At 48.9% G+C, this 27,411-nt stretch overlaps 1 protein-coding gene across 1 annotated transcript in view; it reads left to right on the forward strand.

Moving 5' to 3' along the window:
• SMG9 (SMG9 nonsense mediated mRNA decay factor) overlaps nucleotides 1-27,411 on the forward strand; it is a 940,250-nt gene that overhangs the window by 577,177 nt on the left and 335,662 nt on the right. The window contains exon 10 of the mRNA XM_069640791.1: nucleotides 15,748-15,851. Within this exon, the coding sequence (XP_069496892.1) occupies nucleotides 15,748-15,851 (104 nt within the window). The remainder of the gene's footprint in view (nucleotides 1-15,747; nucleotides 15,852-27,411) is intronic.

Here is a 27,411-nt window from a genome sequence, read left to right on the forward strand (position 1 = left end):
CTAACCTGTGTCTTTTCTCTCCTTGCAGGTTGCGATGTTCCTCGCCGAGCGCCGTAATGTTCCAGCAATGATACTGACCAGGAGATGACTACCCAGGTAAGAAGTGTGTTGCTGTCAAAACTTGCAACTTTGGATCCCTTTTCAAACTCCTCCTCACCTGAATCTTCGTCGAATTCTTCTTGGAGTTCCGTCTTCTCTTTCTTTCGTGACTTTCGGATCTCTTTACTCCTTCTTTGATGCAAGTACGGGCGTGACTCCCCGGAGGCCACCGTGACCGGATAGGAACCAAGTCCCAGAAGCCTCCCAGGAGCCAACCCGCTGTTCCAGGGAAAAAGCCGTAGGTAGAAAAAACCCTGTGTGAATGGTCTTCTTCAAGTTGGATAGAATAGTAGAATCGAGACCTCTTCCTTCTTCGGTAAAGATGATAGAGTAGTTGGTGGTGCCGAAGGTACTGAGACACAATAGAAGCACAGGAAACTGGTCGGAAGGTAATTGAACTCGAAGGCAGCGATATCACGAACCGAAGCAAAGACTGGAAAGGTTTTAAAGAGAGGAGAGACTCCAGCCGAAAAGAATAGAAAAGATATGAAACGGAAGTTTTAGAAAGAAAGATAAGCAAGGTACGGCAGAAAGGAAAAGTACAGGAACTGAGGAGTTAAGAAGAACCTCAAAGTGCGATTAACAGGGATTAAACCGATAAGAGAAAATAAGCTACCCAAAAATAGTACATTTACCTCTGTGAAAGATAATGATAGAAGAGAGAGGGGAAGCTGTCGTAGTAATAACTGGTAGCAAAACAAACCGCAACACAGCGCTGGAAAGGTACGAGAGTACTAAGATACAACACATCGGAGCACTGGTGCGTTGTGCGTAAATACGTGCTGACGGCCATCTTGGATAAAGCATAGACCGCTACACAAAGTATCCAGCATCCATGTTAGATGTACTTCCATCGGTTCCAAATCTTCCAAGGTCGATGCATTACAGTTGCCTTCTTCATTCGGGAGGAAACGTGAGTAAACGCTTGCTTACTAATGCTGTCTTTCTTTCGCTTCTTTCCTGGTTATGGTATTCCAGGATGCATGCGTGCCGGATGATGGAGTTCGTACTTTCAGGTGAGTGGAACTGAAGTCGGCGATGGATTGAAGACAGGATACTGTTCCAGGTAAGTTTCGTAGTGTTCTTTCTCTCTCTGCAGGTCCTTGGTTTCAGGTAAGCATCAAAGAACTGGACACGTTGAGCGATACGCTGCCCACAGCAGAATAACGCAAAGCATGTTCTGCTGTTTGGTTGCGGTTTAAATAGTCTCAGGTAAAGTAGTCCAGGTAAAATAGTCCCAGGGCTGCCACACCCAAAAGACTAGACCACATAGCTCAGGTCCTTGTAACTGAGCTATGGGTGTGCCTCCATGTTGGCTGACCCCCCCCCCCCCCCATAGGACTGACTCCAAGAGAGTCTTAGATGAGGTTTTAAGGCCTTTGACCTGGCCATAACTGGAAGGCTGACTTGCTAGTGAGGGCCAGGGCCAAGGGCCATGACAGGAACATCCCAGTTGTCTCGCCTGCCCCCAATTAGGGCTACAACACCAATAAGCTCAAGTTGCTCGTATCGTTTACGCACCTTCACACCACCTCTGCCGTTTCCAAAAACATGCCCCAACATACCCTCCCCCCGCCCTCTCTGCACCTCCCCAACCCGCAGTGTAACAGTCTCCCTCCTATAACTTGGTTCCAGTGGAACAACCCCAACTCGTTCCAGACGTGTCACAGGCCCAACCTAGGCTCGCGTACAACAAAACTACAAAAGGAAAAACAACCATTGCAGTCGCAGTGGGGTGCGTGTCATGATGCCTACCTCTAAGGAGCCAGGTCCGACCCAGCAACCCCAGAGGCAGGCATCATTCCCCCCAGGGAAGTGCCAGCGGGCCCAAGCTGGGGCCCTTTGGGCACAGTCCTGGCGCCTTAGGCGCCAGGCTCATGTTGGACCCCTGTCCTGGCGCTTTAGGCACCAGGCTCATAAAGCTAGACATGTGTTCAAGTGTTTTAATGTGCACTTACCTGATGCAGACCATGCTGCTACATCCAGGCCCTCTTGAGGCCTGAATGGAACTACTTTACCTGTGGGACTACTTTCCCCTGGGTGTGGTCGGGGAAGGATACATACCTGATCGGTGGAAGGATACATACCTGGAACTTCTTCCAAAGCTATTTAAACCACGCCCGATCAGCAACTCACGCTTCGCGTTGTTCTGCTCCTCGCAGCTGGACGCTCACCGTGTCAGCTCCTGCATCTGGACTTCAGCCACGCCTGTCAGCATCCTGGGTCACCTGCTAAGAGAGAATTGGGGAGAAAGAAGACCTTACCTGCTAAAGCTTCAAGGGAAGACATCATTTTAAAAGCATTTCGCTTCGATCCCTGCAGCGCTGCATTTCACTCACCTTTCCTGGGCACCTCCATCTTCAGCAGCGATCATCCGGATCCGCAGCCACTTCCCAGAGCCTAGAGAGAAAAAGACAAGAACACAAGGTGAGAGAAGGAAGGGAATAGGAAAAGCTCAGTTTCCTTCTAAGACTTACCTGTTGGGTCATTCCCATTTCATTTCGGGTCCTGCCGCTTCCTGGCATTCCGGACCTCGGCCCCTATGGGGAAAAAAGACAAAGACATTGAATGAGCGAATGCAAAGACATTACCCGAACGCTCATCCAGAACTTACCTGTCATTTACTGGAACTGCACGTTTCACTTCGGGTCGGCGCCATATCTCTGGCATTCCGAACCCCGGCCCCTAAGGGGAAAAAGACATAAACGTTGGCGCTTGCTACAATAAGACCATGGACATTATTATTAAGCTTGAACTTTTGAACTTGCTACAGAACTCTTACAGCGCCTTACCTGAATAGTCAAGCTTATTTGAACTCCCATCAAACCTCAATCCAGTGAAGTAACTGGGTTTCAACGCACCCATGCATCAGAAGCAGGATGGAGAACTCATCCTTCCAGACCCTAAGGTGAGACTTCACGGGGAATCGAGGAAGGGTATCGTGGAGGGTTGGAAGGGAGTGGGAGGTTTGAGCATTATTCCGTCAGTGGGTAATACTCCCTTTTCACGCACAGGGGAATATTCCTGCGAGCCAGAGAGTCCATCTTCAGAGCCCTGCGCTTCACCATAGAAGAAGCATCAGCACTCGAAGCCAGACCTGCGCCTCCGTGGGAATCAGGTGAGCGTGACAGTGCGCCGCTGCCGTGTAGCCAACTTATATGGGTACCTTTAGGATACCACTACATTTCACACAGTGGACATGGCGACCAGGCATCACCCCCACACCTCGTGAACAAGGATGAGACGACCAGAACTCTGAAACACAAACATGAGCAAAGCATAACATGAGTAAAGTTTAACAGTGGTGCAGAGTATTAGGGTGGAGTCAGTGGCCCCCTGTTTGGCCCAAAATATAACAAAGTGAGTTGAAGGAGGTGAATCAGGGTGCTGTGGTCTGGGCGGCTGGTGTGCCCTGTCGCTTTCTGGTCAATAAGACAAGCACAGGGATATTTTCTGGGTTACTAATTGCTCGTAAGACATTTGAGTTATAGACACAAAATTAGGACAACCAGCAAGAAAGGTACCCTCACTGTGTTTAGTCATTCTCCATTAAGTCGTCTGCGGGAGCATTTAGGGGGATGTGCATTTCCATAAATTTCACCGCCTCATCTGGAAATGTGAAAAAGTATAGTTTGTTGTTAAAGGTGAACTTCAGACGGGCGGGAAACAGTATAGTGTAGGCAGTGTTCCTTTCCCTGAGGAGTTTTTTTTTAACTCCGGTGAATTGACGACGTTCCTGCTGTACTCCCACGGAGAAGTCTGGGAAGATCCTAATGATCTGCGCATCAAGTCTTGAGTTCACCCCTTTCTCGTGCAAGCCTAAGTATGTGATCTCAGTCTCTATAGCTTAAGATCTTTGCTATAATTGGCATTGGGAAGTCGCCAGACTTAGGGCGCGGGGCCAAAGCAAGATGAGCCCGTTCAACGGCAAAGAAGGGGGACAGAGCGGGGTTGCCCAGCAAGTCCTTGATCAGGGTTCCAGTTGCCAGTTCCAGCCGGCCCCCGAGCGCATTCTCTGGGACTCCAACGATGCGTATATTATTTCTTCGTGACCTTGACTCCAAATTATCACATTTCGCTTTGACAGATTTCATATCTCGCACCAGAGTTGACCGTGTCCTGCAATACAGTGATCCCGTCCTCGTTTGCGCTGATCCTGGTTTCCGCCTCAGTTATCCTGGAACCTTGTTGATCCAGCTTAGATCTGAACGACGCCACGTTAGCATTTATGCCATCTAGTTTCTCATGGAAAGAGGCAAAGTTCTTAGCCATAGATTCCATCATGGTAGCAAGGTCCGGGCCAGGAGCGTTCATATGTGTGTCTGCATCCTCCTGGTTGGGGGCAGCCTGCCCCTGTTCAGGTCTGGGTGTTGACTTTGCGAACTTGTCCATGGCGACTGTCTTGCCTGTGCCACGGGATCTATTCGACATAATGAGGATAAGCAGACCCGGGTGTCAGCAGGGGCTGCGTTAGCCTTGCGGGTGGTACATGTGCGGAGTTGCATTGCTTCCAGATCCTAAGGATAATAATCTGAGCTGTTGTAGTGCGGGGTCGAGAAGCTCGAAGTCCACAGCCGGAAGAGATGTTTAGTGTGCCAGGTGGTGCGGTTCGCACTCAATACCATACAGGGATTCAGTGTCCGTGATGATGAAACCTTTCAGGTGTAGGCTCAGTTGCCTCCTGTGTTGCCCAACACACCAGCCCCAGGCCGCCAATCGCATACAGGGCTAGATCATGCCTCTCTCAGAACGAGGCCCCGTGGATGGCGCAGCGGGCCTGTCAATCAGCAGTCGGGCCCCACTCTTGACTGTTCCGCCCACGTGGCCCGTCTGTAACCAGCTTGGGGCAGCCGGGGATGGGCACGCAGAAGAAGAAGAAAATGTCCAGAGTGCACCCCAGTTGGTGTGGAATTATGACACGGGGAACCGGAGTGTGGGATGCCGCGTGGATGAGTGGTGTAGTGAAACCAGCGGGCTAGTTTAGTATGTTTGGGGAGCGCCTGCAGAAGTCCAGGGGCCCAGGCGGCGATACCAACTGGTCCAGGGAGCAGCACAGTGTGCACAGTTGGAGGAGCAGATGGACAATACGCTTCAACCAGCAATGTTTCTGGGGAGAGGGGGGCAGTCCACTAAGGAGTCAATGCTCAGGGCACCCGCCTGTAGGCCAGAGTTGTTGGAGGGTGTTCAGGTGGGAATATCCGTGCATATGTGCACAACCATATGGGCCCGCAGGTATGGCATGTGCAGAGGTGGTCTTGGCATCAGCCCTCACCGGCGCAGAGCAGCTATGAATTTGGGCCAGGCGGTGGGCACACTGTTGATGCGTGGGCACGATGTTGATGAGGTGTGCCCCACGCTGGCTCCGGCACATGCAGTTGCCGCCAGGTCCCTCGTAAATGCAGGCCAGGGAGAGGTGCTTGCTGCTAGCTCCCGGATCGACCACGCGATGGAAGGAGGCCGGGGGACACAGCCCACAATATGGGCCCAGATCAGGAGCAGGACAGTCGGCAGGGCTTCGTCGGCAGCCGCGTGGACATCCGCAGCCCCAACGTGTCCATGGCTGGTTCGACCGTGGGGGCAGGGTGGCCTCGCTTTCCCCAGGTCGGGTGATTGGATGGAGCAGGGTCGCTTCACCGGAGTGAGGTGGCTGCAGGATCTGCCTCTCGATTGCCGCCCAACCGCCAAGCACGAAGGAGAAGGAGGGGGAGCCAGCAGACACACCCAGTGATGCACAACGCTGCAGCAAAACATTTCACTCAGTTCGGGATGCAGGAGGCGCAGGCTGCGCGTAGGATGGTCCGTTTTAACTGATTTTTTTACCTCAGCCGCCCGTCACCTCAATCCTCCCGTGGGCCATTTTCCAGGGCTTGGGGTGAGAAGGGGCCAGCACAGTAGAAGGATTTATGCCGGCCAAACACGGAGCTGTCGTGCTAGGTAGCCTTCTTTCGGCTGCTCAACAACGCCCCCCTCTTTTCCCTTTCTAACGTTACTGCAAATGTAACCACGAACAAACACAAAAGTGTAGGTGCCCTTTGAAGTGCATTATCTAGTATTCCTAAGTGTTCTACCATTACTGTATGAAGTATTTAAAGTGATTCTGGTGTAAATATAATAAATATATTTCGAAGGGATTGTGTCCTCCGACGTATTCCTCATCTTAGATATCTCCTTCCAGCTCTGCTGGCCTCGGAAAAAATTTTCTCTAGAGGGCGCTGCGCGTCGACGTCCTTGGAGTCGATGTCCCTCGACAGCCGCCGTATCGACGTTCGACGTCATCCTGCCTATAAAGGCCGCGCGCAGCGTCCGTTGCTCAGTTCCGTTTTTCCGCGCTTACTCGGTGCCTCGGAATACCGTTGCTCAGTTCTTAGTCAGATTAATCCTATTTACCTCGAGTTATTCGATCCGTACTCGATGGCTTCCTCGTCGGAACCGACAACTCCTCGATCCGGCTTCAAAAAATGTCGAGATTGTGGGAAAAAGATGTCGTTGACCGATCCTCACAGAATTTGTCTGTGGTGCTTGGGAGCTGAACACCATTGTTCGGAATGCGAGGACTGTATGTCCATGACAGCTAAGGCCCTGAAGGAGCGTAGGGGCAAGCTGGAGAAAGTTAAGACTTTTAAAGCTTCTTCTTCGTCGACGAAGTCGAGACATTCGTCTCCTCGTCACCATTCGCGCTCCAGGTCTCGGAGTGGGTCTCATCACTCCTCGAGATCGAAGCACTCGAAGAGGAGACGTCGAAGATCCCCTTCTCCGTCTTCCTCTTCCTCTGTTTCGCCAAAAAGAATCCCTTGCCCCACGAAACATAGTTCCCGGGCTGAATGGGAGGAATTCCGAAAGAATATGATGAGTGTCTTCGAGAAAGCGGCCTCGACCCCCTCGAAGACTGCCGAGAGCGATGCTCTGGTCGAAAGACCCGAAGGTCAAAAACGCTGCGAGTCGCAGTACCCGGCGAAAGAAACCTCTCGAGCGCGTTTCGAACCCTCGAGCAGGACTATGACCTCCAAACCTTCCTCGAAGGTTCCGTCGACACCGTCGACGAAGGTCCCGTCGACGTCGAGGTCGATGTCTTCGACGCCGTTGTCGAGGGGACCTTCGACACACGGGTCTGTCGACTCGACGCCGGCCTCGACACCGGCGTCGACGCCAAGAAAAGTCACGGTTACCACACATCCAGTGACTATCCCCAGGCCCTCGACGTCGATGGCTTCGATATTGTCGAGTAGAATTCCAATTCTGTCAAGGTCCTCGAGGCCTCCACCTCTGTTTTCGACGCCACGCTCGAAGCCTTCGGCGTCGACGACATCGACGCTTTCGAGGCCAATAATGACAAGTTCGGCACCCTCTGCCTTGGAAATGGGATTTACTCCCTTTATGAGTTCAGAACAATTGGGAACTATATCCTCAATTTTAGAAGAGGGTGATTTGTCTGAACAAGACACATTTGAGTTACAGGGACCTGTAACCCCAGTTAGAGAGGTATTTTCCTCTGAAGAGCGCAGATTAAAGGATCTTCATGATTCTTTACATGAGGCAAGTGCGTTAGACACTTCCCCTGAGGTGGAGTTTGCTAAGCCAGACCCGTGGGAGCATGCTGAAACCCCCTACAGAGCCTTAATGGCCAGAATTACAGAGTTCATGAGGTGGTCTGCACCTTCACAATCTTTCCAACAAGATGACCTCAGGGATATTCTTGACAAAGGCCCACAAGAGGATCCTGTGGTGCCCTTTCATAAAGCTCTTCAGAGAAAGATCATGACAAACTGCGAAACCCCAGATGTAATACCAGCAGTAAATAAAAAACTGTCTACAAAGTACAGGGTATCTTCCACAGACCCAGAGTTTTTGTCTAAACATCCATCCCCAGAAAGTCTGGTGGTACAAGCAGCATCCTCTACCGATGTCAAGACGGCTTATCCTACAGTCCCACAGGACAGGGACGATAAAAAATATGATGCTATGGCAAAGAAAGTCTTTTCAGCATGTAGCATGGCGTTAAAGTCTGTTAATGCTACTTGCACCCTTGCTAGGTTCAGCCATACACTTTGGGAGTGTGCTTCTACAGTGGCTGACTGCATCCCGGAGGGAGAAGAAAGGGATGCGTTCCTGAATATTATACAGGACGGTAAAGACGCTATGTGCGAATCCCTCCAGACGGGCATTGATTCGGTTGACAGTATCAGCAGAGCAATGGCGGCAAGTACATCAACCAGGAGATTCGCTTGGTTGAGAAAGTCGGGTTTTGCCCCAGATGTGCAAGCCAGGCTCTTGAACATGCCATTCGATGGCTCTTCTTTGTTCGGGAAAAAGGCGGATGACAGTTTAGAGAAACTGCAAACTTCAAAAGCTGCAGCAAAATCCCTAGGAGCTGCAATCCGTCAGACTCCTTTTCGTCCCACAGGAACCTCTGCGAGGGGCAAGTCCTTTCGCTTCTACTCCGCATTCGGAAGAGGTAGAGGACGACCGGCTCAAAGGGGTCAAAGAAGAACTACCCGAGGTGGACGGGGTAGATATTCTAAAGCGCAGCAACAGCAGGTGCCTCTTTACCATCGCCATCTGCATCAGCCGCCCCAAAACCACTCTGAGCACTCCCCTCACAGGACACCTGTAGGAGGCAGGTTGACTCAACATCTGACGATATGGCAGGCTATCACGTCAGATGCTTGGGCATTGGAAACAGTCGCCCAAGGTTACTGCCTGCCTTTCCTACGTATACCTCAGAGTCATCCACCGGGGATCAGCTCTCAGAAAGCTCCAGATCCGCTCCTCTTGCAGGAAATTTTGGACCTGCTAGAGAAAGGTGCCATAGAACCGGTACCTGTAGCGGAGTGGAACAAGGGCTGGTACTCCCCTTACTTTCTCATTCCGAAGAAAGACGGAGGACTGAGACCCATCTTGGACTTGCGAGAATTGAACAAATTCCTCAGAAAAGACAAATTCAAGATGGTCACTCTTTCTCAGATCCTCCAGGCCCTTCAGTTCCAGGACTGGTTGGTATCTCTGGACCTTCAGGACGCTTATTTCCATGTGCCTATCCATCTCAAACACAGGAAATACCTGAGGTTCGCAATTGGCAACTCTCACTATCAATTTCGAGTGCTGCCATTTGGGCTGACCTCCGCCCCGAGGGTCTTCACCAAGTTAATGTCGGTAGTGGCTGCAAGTCTAAGGAGGGAAGGGATTCACGTCTACCCCTACCTGGACGATTGGCTGATCAGGGCTGTTTCTCCGGAGCAAGCTCAGATCCAGCTAAATCACGTGTGCCACTTCCTTCACAGACTGGGCTTCTCCCTCAATTTAAAGAAGTCACAAATGATACCATCGCAGAGACTCCAGTTCATAGGAGCGATCCTGGATACTTCCCTGGGAAAAGCCTCGCCACCAGAGGTGAGGGCTCAAGATATTCTACAGATGGTTACCAAGTTCCAGCATGCCCAACGTCTCCCAGCCTTCGACTTTTTGAGGTTGCTAGGCCTCATGGCATCCTGCATTTTCCTTGTGCCAGAGGCTCGCCTGAGAATGAGATCCCTCCAGTGGGCACTGAGGACTCAGTGGTCACAGTTCTCAGGGAGAATGACAGATCTTCTTCAGGTTCCCGGCAGGGTGGCTCGAGACCTTCAGTGGTGGGCCTGTCAGGAGAACATTCTGAAAGGAGAACAGTTTTGGCAACCCTGGCCAGAGATAACAGTAGTCACGGATGCCTCACTCACGGGGTGGGGAGCCCACGCCAACGACTTGACCATCAGCGGTCGTTGGTCTCCATCGGAGTCCAGACTACACATCAACCTGCTAGAGCTGAGAGCCATCAGACTTGCGTTGAAGGCTTTCCTGCCAGCTGTACAAGGGAAGAACGTCCTGATAATGACTGACAACACGGTGGCCATGCATTACCTCAACAAAAGAGGAGGCGTAGGATCACTACCCCTGTGCAGAGAGGCGATGCAGCTCTGGTTTTGGGCAATCCAAGAAGGAATCTCTCTATCGGCAGTTCACCTAGCCGGAGAGAAGAACTTGACAGCGGACGCTCTGAGCAGGCAGAACACAGTCTCCCACGAGTGGGAGCTAGCTCAGGAAGTCCTTCAAGAGATCTTAGCCCTTTGGGGAACCCCTCAGGTAGATCTGTTCGCCACCAGCCTAAACAGGAAATGCGACCTGTTCTGCTCAAGGGAATTTCCTCCGAGAGGAGCTCTGGGAGACGCGTTCATAGTGGACTGGGAGTTTCCGCTTCTGTACGCATTCCCACCGGTCCCTGTCATTCCTCAAATGATCAGGAGGTTGAGAAGATTCCGGCGAACCATGATCCTAATTGCCCCGGATTGGGCCAGGAGAACGTGGTACCCGGACCTTCTAGACTTGTCCATCTGCCCTCGAATTCGACTTCCACTCAGAGAGAACCTACTCTCACAGAAGGGAGGTCAGGTTCTCCATCCAGACATCAAAACCCTCAACCTTCACACTTGGCTTCTGAACGGCTGAGGTACAAGGATTGGGACCTCCCTGATGATGTTATGGAGGTGTTGCTTTCGGCAAGGAGGCCAGCAACAAAGTCTTAATACCGCTGCCGTTGGAACAGATTTTGCAGCTGGTGTAGAGAACAGAATATCGACCCATTTTCATGTGGTACACCAATGGTTTTGTCCTTCCTACTATATTTGGCAAATTCAGGCCTTCAAGTTGGCACCATTAAGGGCTATCTCGCAGCGCTATCCATCTTTAAGCGTACTGCGGAAGAACCATCCTATTTCAAATTACCCTTGGTAATACAGTTTCTAAAGGGGTTAACCAATGTTTATCCCCCAAGACCATTCCAAGTTCCCCTATGGGATTTAAACTTAGTACTAACTTTCCTGATGGGTACACCTTTCGAACCTCTCCATTCTTGTTCGTTAAGATTCCTTACCCTTAAAACTGTTTTATTAATAGCACTTACATCTGCTAGAAGGGTGAGCGAATTACAAGCTCTTTCTTGTAAACCCCCTCATACAATCTTTCACAAAGACAAGGTGGTTTCTGAATTCCATATCACTCAGAAGATTACCCTACCATCTTTCTATCCTCCTCCTCACCCGGGGAAAGAGGAAGAGAGGTTACACAGACTAGACCCTAGGAGGGCTTTAAGTTTTTACATTAGTAGACTAGCCAGGATAAGATAGGCAGACCAGCTGTTTGTAGGTTACACAGGTCACAAGCTGGGGTTACCAATAACTAAGCAGACCATTTCCAGATGGATCATTCTAGCCATTCTGGAATGTTATAAACTGGCAGGGAAAGAGCCCCCTCAAAACCTTAGGGCTCATTCGACCAGAGGTATTGCAGCTTCATCGCCCTCAAAAGAGGCGTGCCGGTTAAAGACATATGTGCGGCCGCTACATGGTCGTCTGTCCATACCTTTACACGTTTTTACAATCTGGATTCCTCCTCCAGTCAAGAGACTAGGGCTGTACTGCATTCTATTCATCAATGTACAGAAGGGCTGTACTGCATTCTATTCATCAATAGAAGATAGCGTGAAGTCAGTACTCCCTCCTCCGAATATAGAATACTGCTATGGGAGCCTATCTAAGATGAGGAATACGTCGGAGGACACAATCCCTTCGAAGAACAAGTTACTTCTTACCTTGTAACGTTCTTTCGACGGGATGTTCCTCCGACGTATTCCTCATCGACCCTCCCATCCATCCCCGCAGTTCTACTTCCCTTGTTGTTGCAGCTTACGCTCCTTCAGGGTGATTAGTCTAGTCCAGACAGTAATACTGTGGGCTACAAAACGGAACTGAGCAACGGACGCTGCGCGCGGCCTTTATAGGCAGGATGACGTCGATACGGCGGCTGTCGAAGGACATCGACTCGAAGGACGTCGACGCGCAGCGCCCTCTAGAGAAAAATTTTTCCGAGGCCAGCAGAGCTGGAAGGAGATATCTAAGATGAGGAATACGTCGGAGGAACATCCCGTCGAAAGAACGTTACAAGGTAAGAAGTAACTTGTTCATCTTTTACATAAATATGTGTACTTGCTTCTTTGCTGTGCCTGTCTGTCTAAGATTCAGAGTACTTACCTACAGCTCACATCTTCTTCCTAAGATAAGTCTGACTGCTCTGCCACACTACCAAGGTCCTGAGCTAGTACAGGCAGATAATGAGAGTTGGGGGCTCCCACAAACCACTGGGATAGCTTACTAAAGTCTTACTGCCAGTAGGACTTTAGGAAAACTCCCCAAACACAGGGATTCCTTCCTAGGACTACCCTAATGACTGTGAGTGATTTCCTTTTTTTAACCAAACGTTTTGACTCTTATTAATCATAACCACTGCACTGCAAATCTCTTTAGAAACCTACCTGAAAAGTATCTAATTTTGGAACTGTGGAGTTTTGGGCCAAGAAACCAAACTATGTTAGGGTTGCACTTTATAAAACCTAGTGAAGTAATTCTGTGATTATTCTAATTAGTTCTTTCTATTTCTAATACATATGAGTACTTGTGTGTTTTACTGGTTATTGAATCGGATGCAATTCCATTTCTCCTAAGGGTGAATGTATAGATCGTTTTATAAGGGTTGGTGTGACAATATTTGACTAAAGGTTTTACTTGCTTAGTGTGTATTTTAAAGGCCTAATAAACAATTGTATACGTGTATACTTATTTGTCTAGCTGGAATTATTGGTGTTCCTCTGTGTGGGCTCATTGCAGCCTTAAGACCACTCTCTGTCTTTCTGTGGCTAAGCTTTGCCGCTCTGCTACCTTGCCTTGATTGGGTTTGGCTAAACTGTTTCTCCTTGTTCACCATAATAGGGTGGCCTTCTAAAATCCTCCCCCATGGCTGATCTTGGAAATCCAAATATTCCTTAACAGATGAGATTTTTACGTTCTACCTCGTTATTGGAAAATAAACAGAAGGTTTACTTGTAAGGAATACAACCCTTCATTTAGCAAGCTTTAATGTACCACAAACATTTGTTTTTAAAGACCTTTGTAAATCCTTGTGTTGAAAATACTCAAAAAGGGATACCTGTACACCCCAAGATCCTTCAGGTAAACAATATAGGTATATTCAAAAAATGTATCTGAGGCAGTGAGGTTGGATTACATGTGCTGATCTAGATTCTTCATAACATCTGGTTTAACAAAAATGTATGCACCACAAGTTATATGCAAATTTCATTAAAATAACATGGATACTGTGTACATAATATATACTGTGTCATGCATTCCGCATGGCGACGATTGTGGGACGTCTGGAGACACCATTAGCGGTTCCACTACGTTGGCGGCCGTCTGGATGCAGCGGTCTAGTTGCTGCACCCAAGATGGCCGCCGCATCTACTAGTGCCGGTTTCCTCTTGCTCACCCTGTGTTGTACCTTCGTTGCTCCGTAAAGGTAACACTGACCCGTGTGTTTCTCTCCTGTTTCCGCCTCCTTTAGTTTCTTTGCCTTCTCTTGTTTTCTCCCTCTTCAGTTTCCTCTGGTGCGGTTCGCCCGCCCCTCCCTCCTTCCTTCGGCGGCTGCGTTCCGCTGTTCCTCTCCTCTTTCTCCTTCTCGCTCCTGTTTCTTTTTCCTTCCTGGCTTCGGATTTCCTCTCTTGCTGTTCCGGTATTACTTACCCTTTTGTGGCGCTCCAAATCCCTTCCTCTGAGACTGCTCCTGATCCTCAACAAAGACTTGCTGCTACTATCCAGAATCAGCTGTTCTATAACATACAGTGCACCAGTCCAGCTCTCTCTCAAGTGGAACCAGCTAGCGGGGTTTTTTCTGCCAAGTGGCTTTTTCCCTGTCCCGGAACCGGCTCCTGGGGGTCCCCACTGTCTGGTTTTCTGACTCGCCGACAGCGTGGCATCCCAGGGAGCTCGTTCCTTTTTGCATGACAAAAAAGCCAGGAAGAAGACGAAAGCGACTGGACAAGAGCGTCAAAGAAAGAAGCCGGAGTACAGAGACAGTTCCACGGAAGAATCAAGTGAAGAGGAAGGGAACTATCACACAGCTTGACATACTGACAGCACCTCTCTCTACCACCTTTCATACACCTCATGCCTTCACACGCTACATCATATTTACCACATATTCTAGCATATATAAACAATATACACTGTAGTTTCTTTCCTTTTCACCTATTTATAATGTTATCTTTGGCACGATAATCTCTTTTACAGTATGCCTTTTCATTAGAGCCACTCAAATTTCTTTATGGCCTATGTCTACATATGTTTTGGTCCCGTATAGGCACCACTCATGCCCACAGTTCATAGGACCTTCTTTAGGACGATATATAAAAACAATAAAGCAGTTCAATGTCTTCTTATGCCAAAATATATAGGTGGTAGATGTCTTCACATGTTCTACAGTTCCCAGTCACCTCCAAATCTTCTTTGATGGAGGATCATGTAAGTGTTGGGAAAGTCAATCCCTCTGGCTCGAGCAGACCCTGTCGTGGTCTTCGAACCGTCTGTGTCCTTCCTATTAGGATCAATTAAATAGCAACTTACAAAAAAGGACTGCAAAATGACTGTGTTTTAACAATGCCAAACTGTCAATACGACCATAGTTCTATTCCACAGCATGTAGATCCATATTAGACAATTGAATCTTGTATCGGGCTCAATGTTGTACCCACTTCAGGTGCTGCGGGCTCACCCCTGCAGATCTAGGGTGCCGTGCAAACGTTCTTCCTCACTCCAGCTTGCCTGTATTGACTGCTGAGACCTTCCCGTCACGTTCAAAACAGAACGTGACGGGTTACAAGATTCAATTGTCTAATATATTGTCTATATATGCTAGAATATGTGGTAAATATGATGTAGCGTGTGAAGGCATGAGTGTGTATGAAAGGTGGTAGAGAGAGGTGTTGTCAGTATATGTTATGTTGTGTATACAGTATCTATATTATTTTAATGAAATTTGCATATAACTTGTGGTGAATACATTTTTGTTAAACCAGGTGGTATGAAGAATCTATATCAGCACGTGTAATCCAACCTCACTGCCTCAGATCCATTTTTTGAATATACCAATCCTTGTGTTGATGCATTGATTTCTTTGGATGTAGGTCTTGTCACAAGCAACACATTCTTATGACCTCGTTTGTGACACATCTTCTGAACCCTAAGAAAGTCTCATTGAGCGAGGCAGTCCATTTTCCTAGAGGCTTGGTATGCCACTTTATATTGAAACAATTCCTGTTTGAAACACAGTGCATCAATCAAATATCGGTTTATATTCAACTCGCCACTCCAATATTCGCCAATCCTAGTATAACATTCTGCATTTCGCAGACTTGATTGTGTAACCATGTCTGTACAGGAATGTTCCATATTTTTACATTAGCAACAATGTATGGATCATTAGAACAATGATATTGTAATGCTGTTGTCATGGGACTAGTCAGATCACCTATATCTCCTTGCCTCAAATAACTTCCATTGTTAGGGCACTCCATGTTCAATATGCTCTTTTTAAATTTGGATAACACCAGTACAACCAGCTGTTAACAATATGATAATCTATGGGTATCGGAAGGGGCTGCTGGTTGCATGTTATTTAATGATGCCGCACACTGAGGATGTTTTTCTCCCGAGAGAGGAGCCTCCCATTCTAGTAATGCTCTGAACTTTTTGTTGTACACCTCTTTCTGACTCTTCCCTATTTTCTCCTCAGATTCCTTCAGACGGCTGAGATGCTAAAGCCTTCAACTCCGTCACCAAGCCATGATAGCAGCTCCTCTGGTGGGGATGATGGCAGTGAGTACTACCCACAAGTGGGTAAGTACAGCCTTGCTCAAGCTTGTTCAGCCTCTACTACCCTGAAAAGCTTCCTTTACAAAGACCCACACTGGTGTAAATGTAACTTGTTTCTGTGATGTAATTGAATGGAAGCATAATGCCATTGTAATCAGGTGCTACTTAAAACAATTGTCGGAGATATTAGAAGTTCTGGGCATCCTGACTGGCAATGGGCAAGATGGGGAAATAATATTAATAGTTGCACATATATTGGTTAACACATCATTTAAATGTCTTTTAAAATGACACAACCTACTTTCAGACCTTGGGCCTTGATGCATTCTCCAGCACTTGTATAACTTAGCCCTTTCAACCTTATTTGCTAGCCTTGATGTTAGGATGGTTTATTTCTTCTCTATGTTAAGTTAACCATAGCTAAGCAACAACATTTTCTATGAGTTTTTGCTCTTTAGCCTAGTGGTAGCAACAGCCGAGCAGTCATGGGCAACTCTTAGTAGGGGCAGCAGAGTGATTCAAGGGTTATTGTATCATTGAAAAATGCAAATGTTGGCACAAGAATGTTACGAAAAATTATAATTTGAGAATGTAAGTAAACTTTATAAGGTTTTTTTCCAGTGTTCAGCAGTCATGACCCTATCAGTTAGGGTCACTGGAAGGTTCCACTATCAAGTAGATAGTTTGGTGACCCAATTCTGTTGTCCGTTTTCCAGGGGGGACTTTGGATACCTGTGTCTGCCCAACCTGTAGTTAGTCTTTTTGATAGGAATTGTTAAGATGGATTTATAGTATCCGCCTGCGGGCAGGTTGTGACAGGCCACCCTATTCTAATGAACAGGGATAAATGCGAATGTCTAGCCAAACTCTATCTGGTTAGTGTGGGTGAGCAGCAAAGCTTAGACGTAAAAGGGTGTGAGAGTGGTGCAGGGTTCAGTTAAGCACACATAGAACACTCTTAATACAAGTTAGGCAGAATGTATAAAAATAGTTATTTATTTAGGCCTTGGAACAAACTTTTATCCGTTAAAAACTATGACATGTCCCAGGATCATTTAGTCATTGCAAATGGCATGTGCAGGGAAAACAGTGAATCGCAGTCAAAGTGGTTGCGATAGAACTTCAACTCCACGGCACTCGGATAGATTGGGATGTACAGCGAGGGCATTGTCATGGGAGGAATTGTGTACAATGGCGATGTCTCACGCCAGAATTTAAGTGCTTTTCCCCACTACTGTGAGCTCTAAATCTGGGTCCCTTTCCCTGTGCTGTGTATTGTAAAAGGGATCAGAATGTTCAATTAAATGGATCGTTGGGGGTAGGAAATATGATACACCAAGTTGGATTTTAGGGGTAGTAAATATGCCGTATTCGGATGGATTTCTGGGGGCAGGAGATGTGCTGCACTTGGATGGATTACTGTGGCGGGAATGTGTTACACGAAGATATATTGCAGGAGCAGGAAATACGTTACACTTGAATAACTAGTAAGACTCTAAAGGTACCGTGTCCATGGCACCTAGAGAATCCTACAGTCCTAATTCTATGCTAGCCGTCTAGTAGATAGACTAGGTCAGCCAGTCTACTGCGCTAAGATGATGTGAGGATAGCCCTACCCCCAACCCCCCAATCCATGGTACCTACAATAATCTACAAGGGTAGCTGATCTTTTTTTCCACAGACTGGTTGAAGACACAATATCAAAGATGAGCTCCATTGGTGCTTTTGGTACATATAAATGCACCACCTAGGCTGACATCTGCCACAGGCACAGCAATCCATCCACTCACAGTAGAATGCAGCTACGACCGATGACCAAATTCGGGCTAGCTGAACACTTAATGTTTTTAAGCCTACTTACACCAGACTATACCTCAACACCCTAACATCAGTATGCAGCGAATACCTATGGCAAATTTGCGCACACTGGACATATAGCGAATCTCTACCACTGAAGCCATCTCCTGGCCCCTCTCAGCACCCATCCACATGCTTGAGCTTCGTGGGTTGCTTCGATTGGAGCCTGGCCAGCCCTGCTAAGCCTTATCGTGGCCAAATGCACACACGCATTCCTACTCTGTATTCTCCAACTCTGGACTTCGGTCCATCGAGGGCGTTCCCACTACAAGTGCTTTGCGACTATAAAAATGGTAAAAGGTGCTATATAAATGACAGGTACAATACTCTCACCTGAGTCTGTTGTATCAGAGTCCTTTCAGGAAGTCTTGGATGTTCCCTTCTTAACCTTTGCCTTATCAGGTAACCGGTTCTGGAAGAGATGGGTCCTATCCTGGCCTGTCGCACAATGACCTGCTGTAGGTAACCACACGTAGGGCACAGTGGCAATCCGACATTTGCCCCGAGACTTGAGAGAAAAACCCAAAGGCATAAAAACCCTTTGCAGGTTGATGGTAGAAACACTTGTGTATAGGCGCGTTATAAATGCCATATCACTGGTGGATTGTGGTACATGGAGGACGTTCCGGATTGGAGGAGCAGAAAGGTGCAATGAGAAGTTTGATTTCTTTGAGGATTAGGCAAAGCATGTTGAGGAAGCAAGTCCAGAGCCCAGGGAGGTGCAGAAAAGAGGATCATCATGAAATGGAAGCAAAGAAATCACAGGGCAGCAACAGTAGCTAGCATACTAACGGGACTGGAAGGAAAGGGGGAGAAACAGGAGGCAGGAAAACAAGACAAAAAGGGAAGCCAGGATGTGAAGGAGAGCAAAGTAAGCAGAAGCGAGAAATACCACAAGAAAAGGCACTAGCGTTTTACCCTACAGCGTAAGCGAACAGGGTTGCAACACAATGGACGTTGAGACTTCACCGGTATAAGAGGAAATGCTGCGATACAAGCGCCCCGTGTGGTTGAACACTAGCTCATTGCAGCAGATGGGGAAACAGCGTGATGGAACGCTCGTAGCCCCTGATCGTAGTAACACATAGTGGAGCGTGTGTTGCCTTTTACACCAGTGATGCCACAGTGACCAACGGGTCGCTGTGACAAATACAAAAACCACAGGTATGTAGCACACTAAAACATTCACTACTATTTTATACACATTCACCTTGGTGTACTCTGCTAAGAGTACTAACACTTCACTTTTAAATACAGTTAGACATATATTTCAACATATTGTAAATTGAAATATGTCTCTTAGGTAAACGGGTGATGGGACTTTATACATATAGAGCCCTATGGAGACGGAGGGGGGGGTCAAGTAGGTTTCCTCACCCTTTGTACTTCAATTCACTCCTGGACCACCATGGAAGTTCCTAGAATTGCTGGGCTTTCTGTATTCATAATTTGGTTCTGTTGGAGGTAGCCTGTGGAATGCTTTGGGTTCTTGGGTCGGCTAGTTTGTGGTTCTGGCCTCCGATGGACCCCGATTCAGGACAGTTTAACGCTCGGGACACTGACTTTCGGCCCACAACAATAACTACTTAAGAAGACTCCCGGGACGCAATGCAGGTGGCAGATAGTCATGACCACTTGAAGAAAATGACAGAAGACGACCCTTGTTGTGGAGACAAAGAAACTGGCCTTGCAAAGCCCTTCATGGTGGAGAGCTGAAAATCCAGGGAAATGCTTCTTGTTCTATAAACTGATGATCTGCGGATTCCCATTGCTCAGCTGTTGCTCATGAAGAGATGAACTGCTGAAGCTGAGGCATGGTTTTATACAGTGGTCTGTAAAGGTGTGTTTACTTTAAATGTATGCCACATGTAAGGAACTCATGGTGGCAACAGTAAAGACAGACACAAGTGATCACAGTTTAAGGGACTTTATTAAACTGTTAATGCAGGGTGGAAAAACACCTAAACTAAACCTATATCTAAGATGGGAGACAGCGTCAACCATCAAATGAAAATAAGGCAGTCCCAGTGGCGTTGTCACAATAAAGGGGCTTATACTAAGAAAAACCTATTGCCAATTCCTTACGCTAAATACAAGAGAGTGTGGGATAGGGGATTTGAAACAAAGAAAAGTGTTCATAAATAATAAGTCAGGATGTAATTGCCTCAAGGTCTCCCTTCCCCATGTTTTTAGCACAGGACAAGGTGGGACGCTGGAGCACATCACACACTCCAGCCTTCCAAGCACGAGCTAACAGTTCCGTATCAGCTATCAGGTTCTTCGATGGTTGAGTCTCTCTGTAATGAAAAGTCTCTTGCCTTCGAGGCCTGATGCTCTCCCAAACAAACACAAAGTTCTTGTTCTATGCACACGTTGGGTGATGGCTTCACCCTTGGGTCCCCCTCTTCTGGCCGCAGACCCCTCGCAAGTCGAGTTCAACAACTTTATCAAAACAGTTCCTTTATCAATGAGCTTTGGGTGGTGACTTTCCACCCCTGGGCTGGGCTCGGACCCCAAATGCAATGCTTCTTGCTTTCACAAATATTCACCAACAGTCCCTCATAGGCCTTTTAGACTTCACCCCTTTACCCCTCTGCCGGGTTCACTCTTACTAATCTTCACGAAACACAGTTCATGTGCTAATTTTTCAACATGCGGGATTCACTTCCCTTAACTTTCACAATCGTCTGTCGGTCAAAGACTTTCGACGGTACAGAGGATTTTACAAGACCCCTGTATGACCACTTTGACCTATCTTTGCCTCTTCCCAAGGACCTCTGGTTACGGTAGTCTTTTAACGTGAGGTAATCTCCCCCAGATTCTTGAGTGAGCACCCACATGGTGCCGGACTCCTACTACTGGTTTTCCCCCCTTCAAAATTATTAACAGTTTTGTTGTTCAAAAATCATATAGCCGCTTGCTTCTTTTCGTTGAACACAGTTCTGTTTCTTTATTGCTTCTCCCCTCGACTCACTGGCTGTGAAGAACCTCTTAGCTTTCTTTCTCCTTGGAGTCAAGGTTGGTACCACTGAGACAAGTGTCTCGCTGGCTTGGCAATCAGCAGAGGAGGGTCTCGCTTACCGTATACATCTGCTGCAACAGATGTTGGCTATTGTTCGCTGACTTCTCATTCACTCTGTGGAGGCTTCACGGGTCTTGGTCGGAAAGGACAAGATTGACTCTCCCCTTGTCACCCTTTCGCTCTGCGCCGTCTTTCTCCTCCTCTTGAACTGCTGTGCTGAGTTAGCTGTTACGTCGTGCCGTCTACCTTGCTCGTCCTGTGCTCTGTGCTCCTGTGCTCCTGTGCTCTTGTGCTCCACCTTTTATCCCTGTGGGGAAGGAAAAGTGCTGTCGGGTGTGTGTGATCTGGTCAGTTGCCTAATTTGCCTGACTCTGGTATTGCGGACACGTCAGGTAAACGGCTCTGGTGTTAGTCTGTTGTCTTTCGTGTTGTGCGAAGTGTTCATGTAAGAAAGGGGATGGGGGACGAGGTCTGGAGCGCCGACGATGCGGACGCTCTTCTGATGGCCTCCGTGGGATGCCCGCTGCTTCCATGATTAAATGCGGTTGTAGCACACCGCTGCACAAAGAAAACCCATACAGTGATGCATGAAACTTAGGGGTATATGCTGACCGACTCTCATGCGCCTCTGAACTGAACGCGCCGAAATACAGGTGAGATTCTCCCGCGGCTCCTCTGCCCGCCATCCCGAGGGTTCCAAGATGGCGGATGGGACTGCAGGGCTTGAGGACAACTGGGGGAGGAGTGAGAAGATGAGGGGTGTCCGCTTGCTCTGAGCCCCTCGACGGCGCCCTACCATCAGGGGGCCCACACATACACGGCCGCGGACACCCCACCTGGCAGGCTGCTCCATACACTCACCTGGAGGAAGAGCCGTGGAGCTCCCTCGTTCTGCCTGCCCAGCCCCGTCTTCGCTCGCAATATCTCCAGCCGAGCCCGCTAAACTGAAGCGGAGAGCCCACCTGCTGAAGAGCGTGCCTGCCGGCGCAATGAAGACGTGTGACCAGCACTAATGTGAAGAGGCCTAATTCCAGCGACCCCCCCGCCCCCCAACAGCTACTCTCCTCAACGGTTCCACAGAGGAATTAACTGGCATTCCCCTGGATCCACGACAGTCCCAGCTGGCTCCTGCCGTATCTCCACGTGGGATAGAGACACGACCCTCAACGGTAAGTCAGCCCAGACCCTGCCGGTGACACTGCAACAATCTGTGGGGCTGCTCTTGACCCCTGGGGGGGGCGCTGAAGCGGGGTCCCTCCACCTCTTGCCCTCTCTCCACAGGGGAACCGTGGGAACCGGTGCTGCCCTTGGACCTGATCCCACCGCTTGTGGGGCAGCCGGCCTCCCCTCCTCCTCCTCACCTCCATCCAGGTGTTAGGGAGAATTCTCTCTTTAGGCTGAATTTCCTAACCTAGTGAGTCCCCCAGCAGCTTTGCTGGATTTCTGGAGTTTGTTTTTTCTCCTGCCAAGAGTGAGACTCTTTTTCTCCCACTCTTGGACATGATTTATGGTGTTCCTTTGACTATTAATGTGTTTTATGGGCTATGGGGTCCTTTACTCCATATTGTCTCATGTGTTTTTACGATGTGTGTTACACAGCACCCTCCGTGCAGTAACACAGGGGTGTCATAGTGACACCCCACCATAAACTCCATACCCTGGGACTGACTACTGTCTCCCAGGGCATGTAAAGTCACCATTGGCTTTACTAGTCCCAAATTATTTGCAGAAACCAGTACAAACCATCATATTGTGGACGTACTGGTCGGGGCAATTCGATTGCCCCGGGGTCTGTTAGTCGAGGGGGCACGTCTCTGTCCCCCCTGATCGAGTTTTGGCTGGTGGCAGTGGAAACGACTTTTTATATTCGACCGCGAATATTTCCCTATGGGATTTTCCCATTGTTCGAGGCTACCAACTTTAATTATTTAATTCTCATAGCCTCGAACATACCACCGGTTTATTTAATTAATATTAATTTGCCAGTTGGTATTTTTTGCCAGGACTCGATTCTAAAATGGCATTTGTGTTCTCTTCTGTGACTCCAACCCAAGTCGAGCCCTTTGTTCCACTTTTTGGCGGGCTTCTCCACAGAAGCCTCCAAAAGTGGTGCCACTCTGTCTGGGTACCACAGGTGGTGTGGGAGGGGGTTTAGGCACCCTGGTCTGAGTTACCTTGGTAACTCAAGTCGCACTCTTGTGTGATTGGTCCAAGTGGTGAGCCGGCCGGCTCACCACTTAGCATGTTTGATTGACAGCTAGGCTGAGTGAATGGGGGTATGCTGCATAAAAGCAGGGCTTTGGGGATTGGAACTTCAGAAGTCGCCACAGGACCTGAGAATCCGATGAGGGTGAAGCTGAGCCGACCTACCACAACGACGCCACCGGTGGAGCCCTGCGGAACCGACTCGCCACTTCCCGACGACAGAGAAGATCTCCCGGCTGGAGAGGCTTCTTCCCCTGACTGGTGGGCACAACCAGTTTACCTTCTTTCTTCGCACCCCAGACCGGTTTGTGGTCGAACTGCCCGTGCCAAGCACCCCAGCAGCCGGATAGCCACTCGCCACTGAACCGTGAATCAACAGACCGCTCCTTGTACGCGAGAAACTCCGCGGCTGGTTCCTTCCCTGGCAGTGCAACGGACTCCTGTCTTCCTCCCCGACGAGATCCTCTCTTCCCCCGGACGAAGCACCGACTTGCATCCGCTGCCAGGAACAACTGCCCCCGCTGGAGTGTTCTCACCACTTTAAGGTACCGTGTCTGCCAGGCCTCCCTTTCTAAAGATTGCTACAAGGTAATAATAACTCCTTAACCTTCTAGACTGGGCTGGCCGTCTTGACCCTCTAACTGGTCCCTTTCTTTGGTCCAACTCCTTTTTGAACCGTTACAAGACTTTCGTGCACTGCAACCGTGTGACCTTGGACACATTTCGTTTGGATCCTCTTAAGCGGATCCGGCCTACTGACTCTGAATCCCTAGTGTTATTTTGCCTTCCTCCCTTGTTATGTTCGTGAAAAAGTGTTGGTATCTGTTTCAATTTATTCTCTGTCTTTCTCTCCCTTTAAAAACACATTATTAGAGTGCCACCTGCGTTAAGCGCTCACCGGTGTCTGAAAATAAGTGGGGCTTTACTTAGGACTTGTCTAATATTCTTTTAAGGGAGTGTATATCTTTTAGTGACCGTGTTTTTGAATTGCTTACTATTAGTGCCTGTGTGTTTTTCTAGATGTGGTTTTAAATAAATAATTATATCTCTTTTACACCAAGCCCTGGTCAGTGTTTACTTGTTCTATTGTGTTCTCTTGACCTATTGTGAATACTCTGTATACTGCCTTACTCTTCTTGAGGGAAGTCTGACTGCTCAGCCACAGCTACCAAGTGAATCTGTGTGGTACAGACTGCTACCAAGTGGGTTTACTGCCAAACACCTGTAGTCCTAAATCTTTTGCAGTGGTCCCAGAGGGAACTGCACAGGTTTCTGCCTAACACCAGGGACCTTGCAAAACAAGGCCCTGTGGTCTCACCAACCCTGATGGCCCGCGGGAGCCCCTCAACAACTGGGCCTGACGAGGGGGGAGCTGGTAAACCGCACTGAAGGGAGAGCAAGGAAAGCCCTCCTCCCATCCTTGTTCATCAAATTTGGCACAGGCTCCGCTTTAGGGGACCGGTGAGCTCCTCACACCACAGAGGGACCTAGCCTGAACTCCATCAAGGGGCCCTACACCCCCCACTGGAACACCTAGCCTGTTTCAAGAACGGGGCAAGGCTCCAGTTGGCATTGATATCACCCCCCATAACCCCACAGCTTTGCCTACACAGTCCCTCTGCCCCCTTTCCTGAACGTTTCCTGGGGCGTCCCGGCCCACGCCTCAACCTCCCCCCCCCCCTTGCGGGCTCGAAAGTATCCTCCCGCTGTCGCCTACCTCCTGGGGGAACGGAGAACCCTCCCCCACAAGTATTCTTCAGCATCCACACCAGCAATATGCCTTTACCCACCTGGAAGGACCTGCGTGGCAGCTACATTACGCTACCGGTGACTGAGGAGTTGATTTGCTCACCACTTTTCCTCCAAAAGACGTGGGGCCCTCCCTCTGCCCACAAACGACACGATGGCCAAACAATTAAAGTCCGGTAAGAACCCATACATTGCTGCAATGTTGATGTCAACCGAAAAATCTAGGAAACGGGATCCCCCCGTCTCCTCTCCACAGGGAACTTCAGATGACAAGGGGTCTCTCGCAACTAAGGACGACATCCGTGCATTCATGGCTGACATCAAATCTGAATTCAGATCTTGCATGACTGAACTTACCACTAAACTAGAAAGCACCGACCAAAGAGTGACGGAGGCCGAGCAAAGGCTGGGAGAAGTCAAAGATCGGACCCAAGATCATACATCCACCTTGATGGAAGTTCAACGCTCAATCGGACTCCTCCAAGACAAATGCAAAATCTTAGAATTCAAATAAGAAGTCTTGGAAAATAGGGCCTGACGTAATAACCTTAGAATCCGAAGAATTCCAGCCTCAGTCCCAGACAAAAACTTGGCGGAATATGTGGGTGACTTTTTTCAAAACCTCCTTCCACAACTAGAGAAGCCACTCCTCCTAGACCGCACCCACAGGTTGCACCCTCGCCGCAGGGTGGAATCGGACGCCCCGCCTGACGTTATCACCAGGGTACACTTCTTCACTACTAAAGAAGCCATCTCAGTAATCGGCCGCACCAGGGATGAAATAACCTTTCGGGGCACTCCCCTTCAGATCTATCAAGACTTCTCTCCTCACCCTTCAGAAAAGACGATCCCTCCGACCCCTAACTATCGTCCTTCAGGACCAACAAATCCGCTACAGATGGCTCTTCCCCACGGCCCTACAGTTCTCCTACAAGGGCACCCTGAGGAGGATTAGCCACCTGGAGGATGCCGAGAAGATCATGCACCCAGCCTTACCTAAAGGCTGTCACCCCCAGGCACGGAAAAAGTCACTGGCACGGACCTCACAGCTTCCCCAAAAACTAAGCACAGCTCATGGTCAAAGGTCCCGAGGTTTAGGAGAAAGAAATGATCGGGCACAGACGCAACAGATTCACCGAAATGTCGAAGCTCCAAGCAGCCTGAAGCCAGAACATGGCCTCTGGCACGCTGGGCCCAACTCTTACCCAGCCTGACCCAGCTCGCCTCCTCCACATTCCCGGAACAAATTTCGGTTTACCCGATGGAGTTTCACCACCTACGAACATGCAGGTGAACACTGACAGCCAGAGCAGCGGGCCCTACCCCACGGCATATGCCCATTTCCAAGTCACAATCCACCTATGAGTCCTTGGAATGATCCACTACGTTTGCTTTTAGTTCTAGCCATGTTGGCTAAAAACAGTTACTTGGCCCTGTTGCACAGGGGTGGTGCCAGTTCCGCAAAATTGCCCCCCCCCCCTCAGTTAAATCTTGGCCCTCCCGTTGGAGGTCTAAGCAAAAATTTCAGAGGCAAGTTAATAAGCAGCTGCAGACCCTTACGAAATGCTCACTGATCCATTCACACCTCACTCCCCCCTTCCGAACGCACCAGCAACCCCACATCCCATTCCAGAACACCACACCCAGAGGTTTGTTTCCCTGAATGTTAAAGGACTAAACTCTCCTGCCAAACGCAAATCAATTCTGCAAAAGCTCCAAGACAAAAATGCAGCGGTGGCCATGCCTCAGGAAACGCACCTTTTGCCAGCAGACTTTGGGCGTCTACGATCTCGGTACTTTCCAAAGCAACTCTTTGCCTCGGGTAATGCCAAAAAAGGGGGCACAGCAATCCTCTTCAGGAAAGGGTTAAACCCCCGGGTATTGGACACAGAACTTTGCCCGGATGGCCGATTTACAGTCGTGAAGTGCCTACTGATGGGACAGTTATATTCCTTTGTTTCAGTATACGCCCCGAATACAGGCCAAGCTGCCTTCTATGAGACTTTGAGCTCCACTCTCCCCCCCCCCCTTTCTAGAGGGCCAGATAATAATCGGCGGTGAATTCAATGGAGTCCCGGACCCCACAAAGGATAAATCACATCCACCCTCCTCCGGAGACTTTGCCTCTGCACTGACACTTCTACATCTATTCAGAACCCTAGAGGTGGTGGACTCATGGAGGATACTTCATCCCTCAGAAAGAGAGTTCTCTTTCTATCCCTAGGTTCATAGGACATTTTCCAGAATAGACCTCCTACTGGTATTCCTGCAAATACTTGCATTCGCCAGCGACGTAACCATAGGCTCGAGGATCCTGTCTGATCACGCCCCAGTGACCCTGGAAATTCGAGTACACGAGCCATCCCCCACTGTGCAACGCAGATGGACACTGTACGACCCAATACTTATTGAGGTGCTGCGCAGAGACTCAATAGCGACTGCAATTAAGAACTTCTTTAAGGAAAACCCCACTGAAGATACTTCCCCCGCTAACACCTGGGACGCTATAAAAGCGGTAATACGTGGGGAGCTTATAGCTCAGGCAGGAGCCTTCCATAAGAAAAGGCGACAGACCCGCCTGATCCTCGAGGATGACCTCCGGAAAGCGGAGAAGACCCACAAAGAAAAGGTTGGTCCCCAAAAACACCACAAGCTATTCGCATGGCGCAGAAAAAGATTGAAGCCCATTACGCCGAACACACAGCACATCAACTGGGGAAAGCCAAGCAATTTTATTATGCTAAGCATAAT

This window comes from Ambystoma mexicanum, chromosome 1q, assembly GCF_040938575.1.
Source record: "Ambystoma mexicanum isolate Mex_15411 chromosome 1q, UKY_AmexF1_1, whole genome shotgun sequence".
NCBI lineage: Eukaryota > Metazoa > Chordata > Amphibia > Caudata > Ambystomatidae > Ambystoma > Ambystoma mexicanum.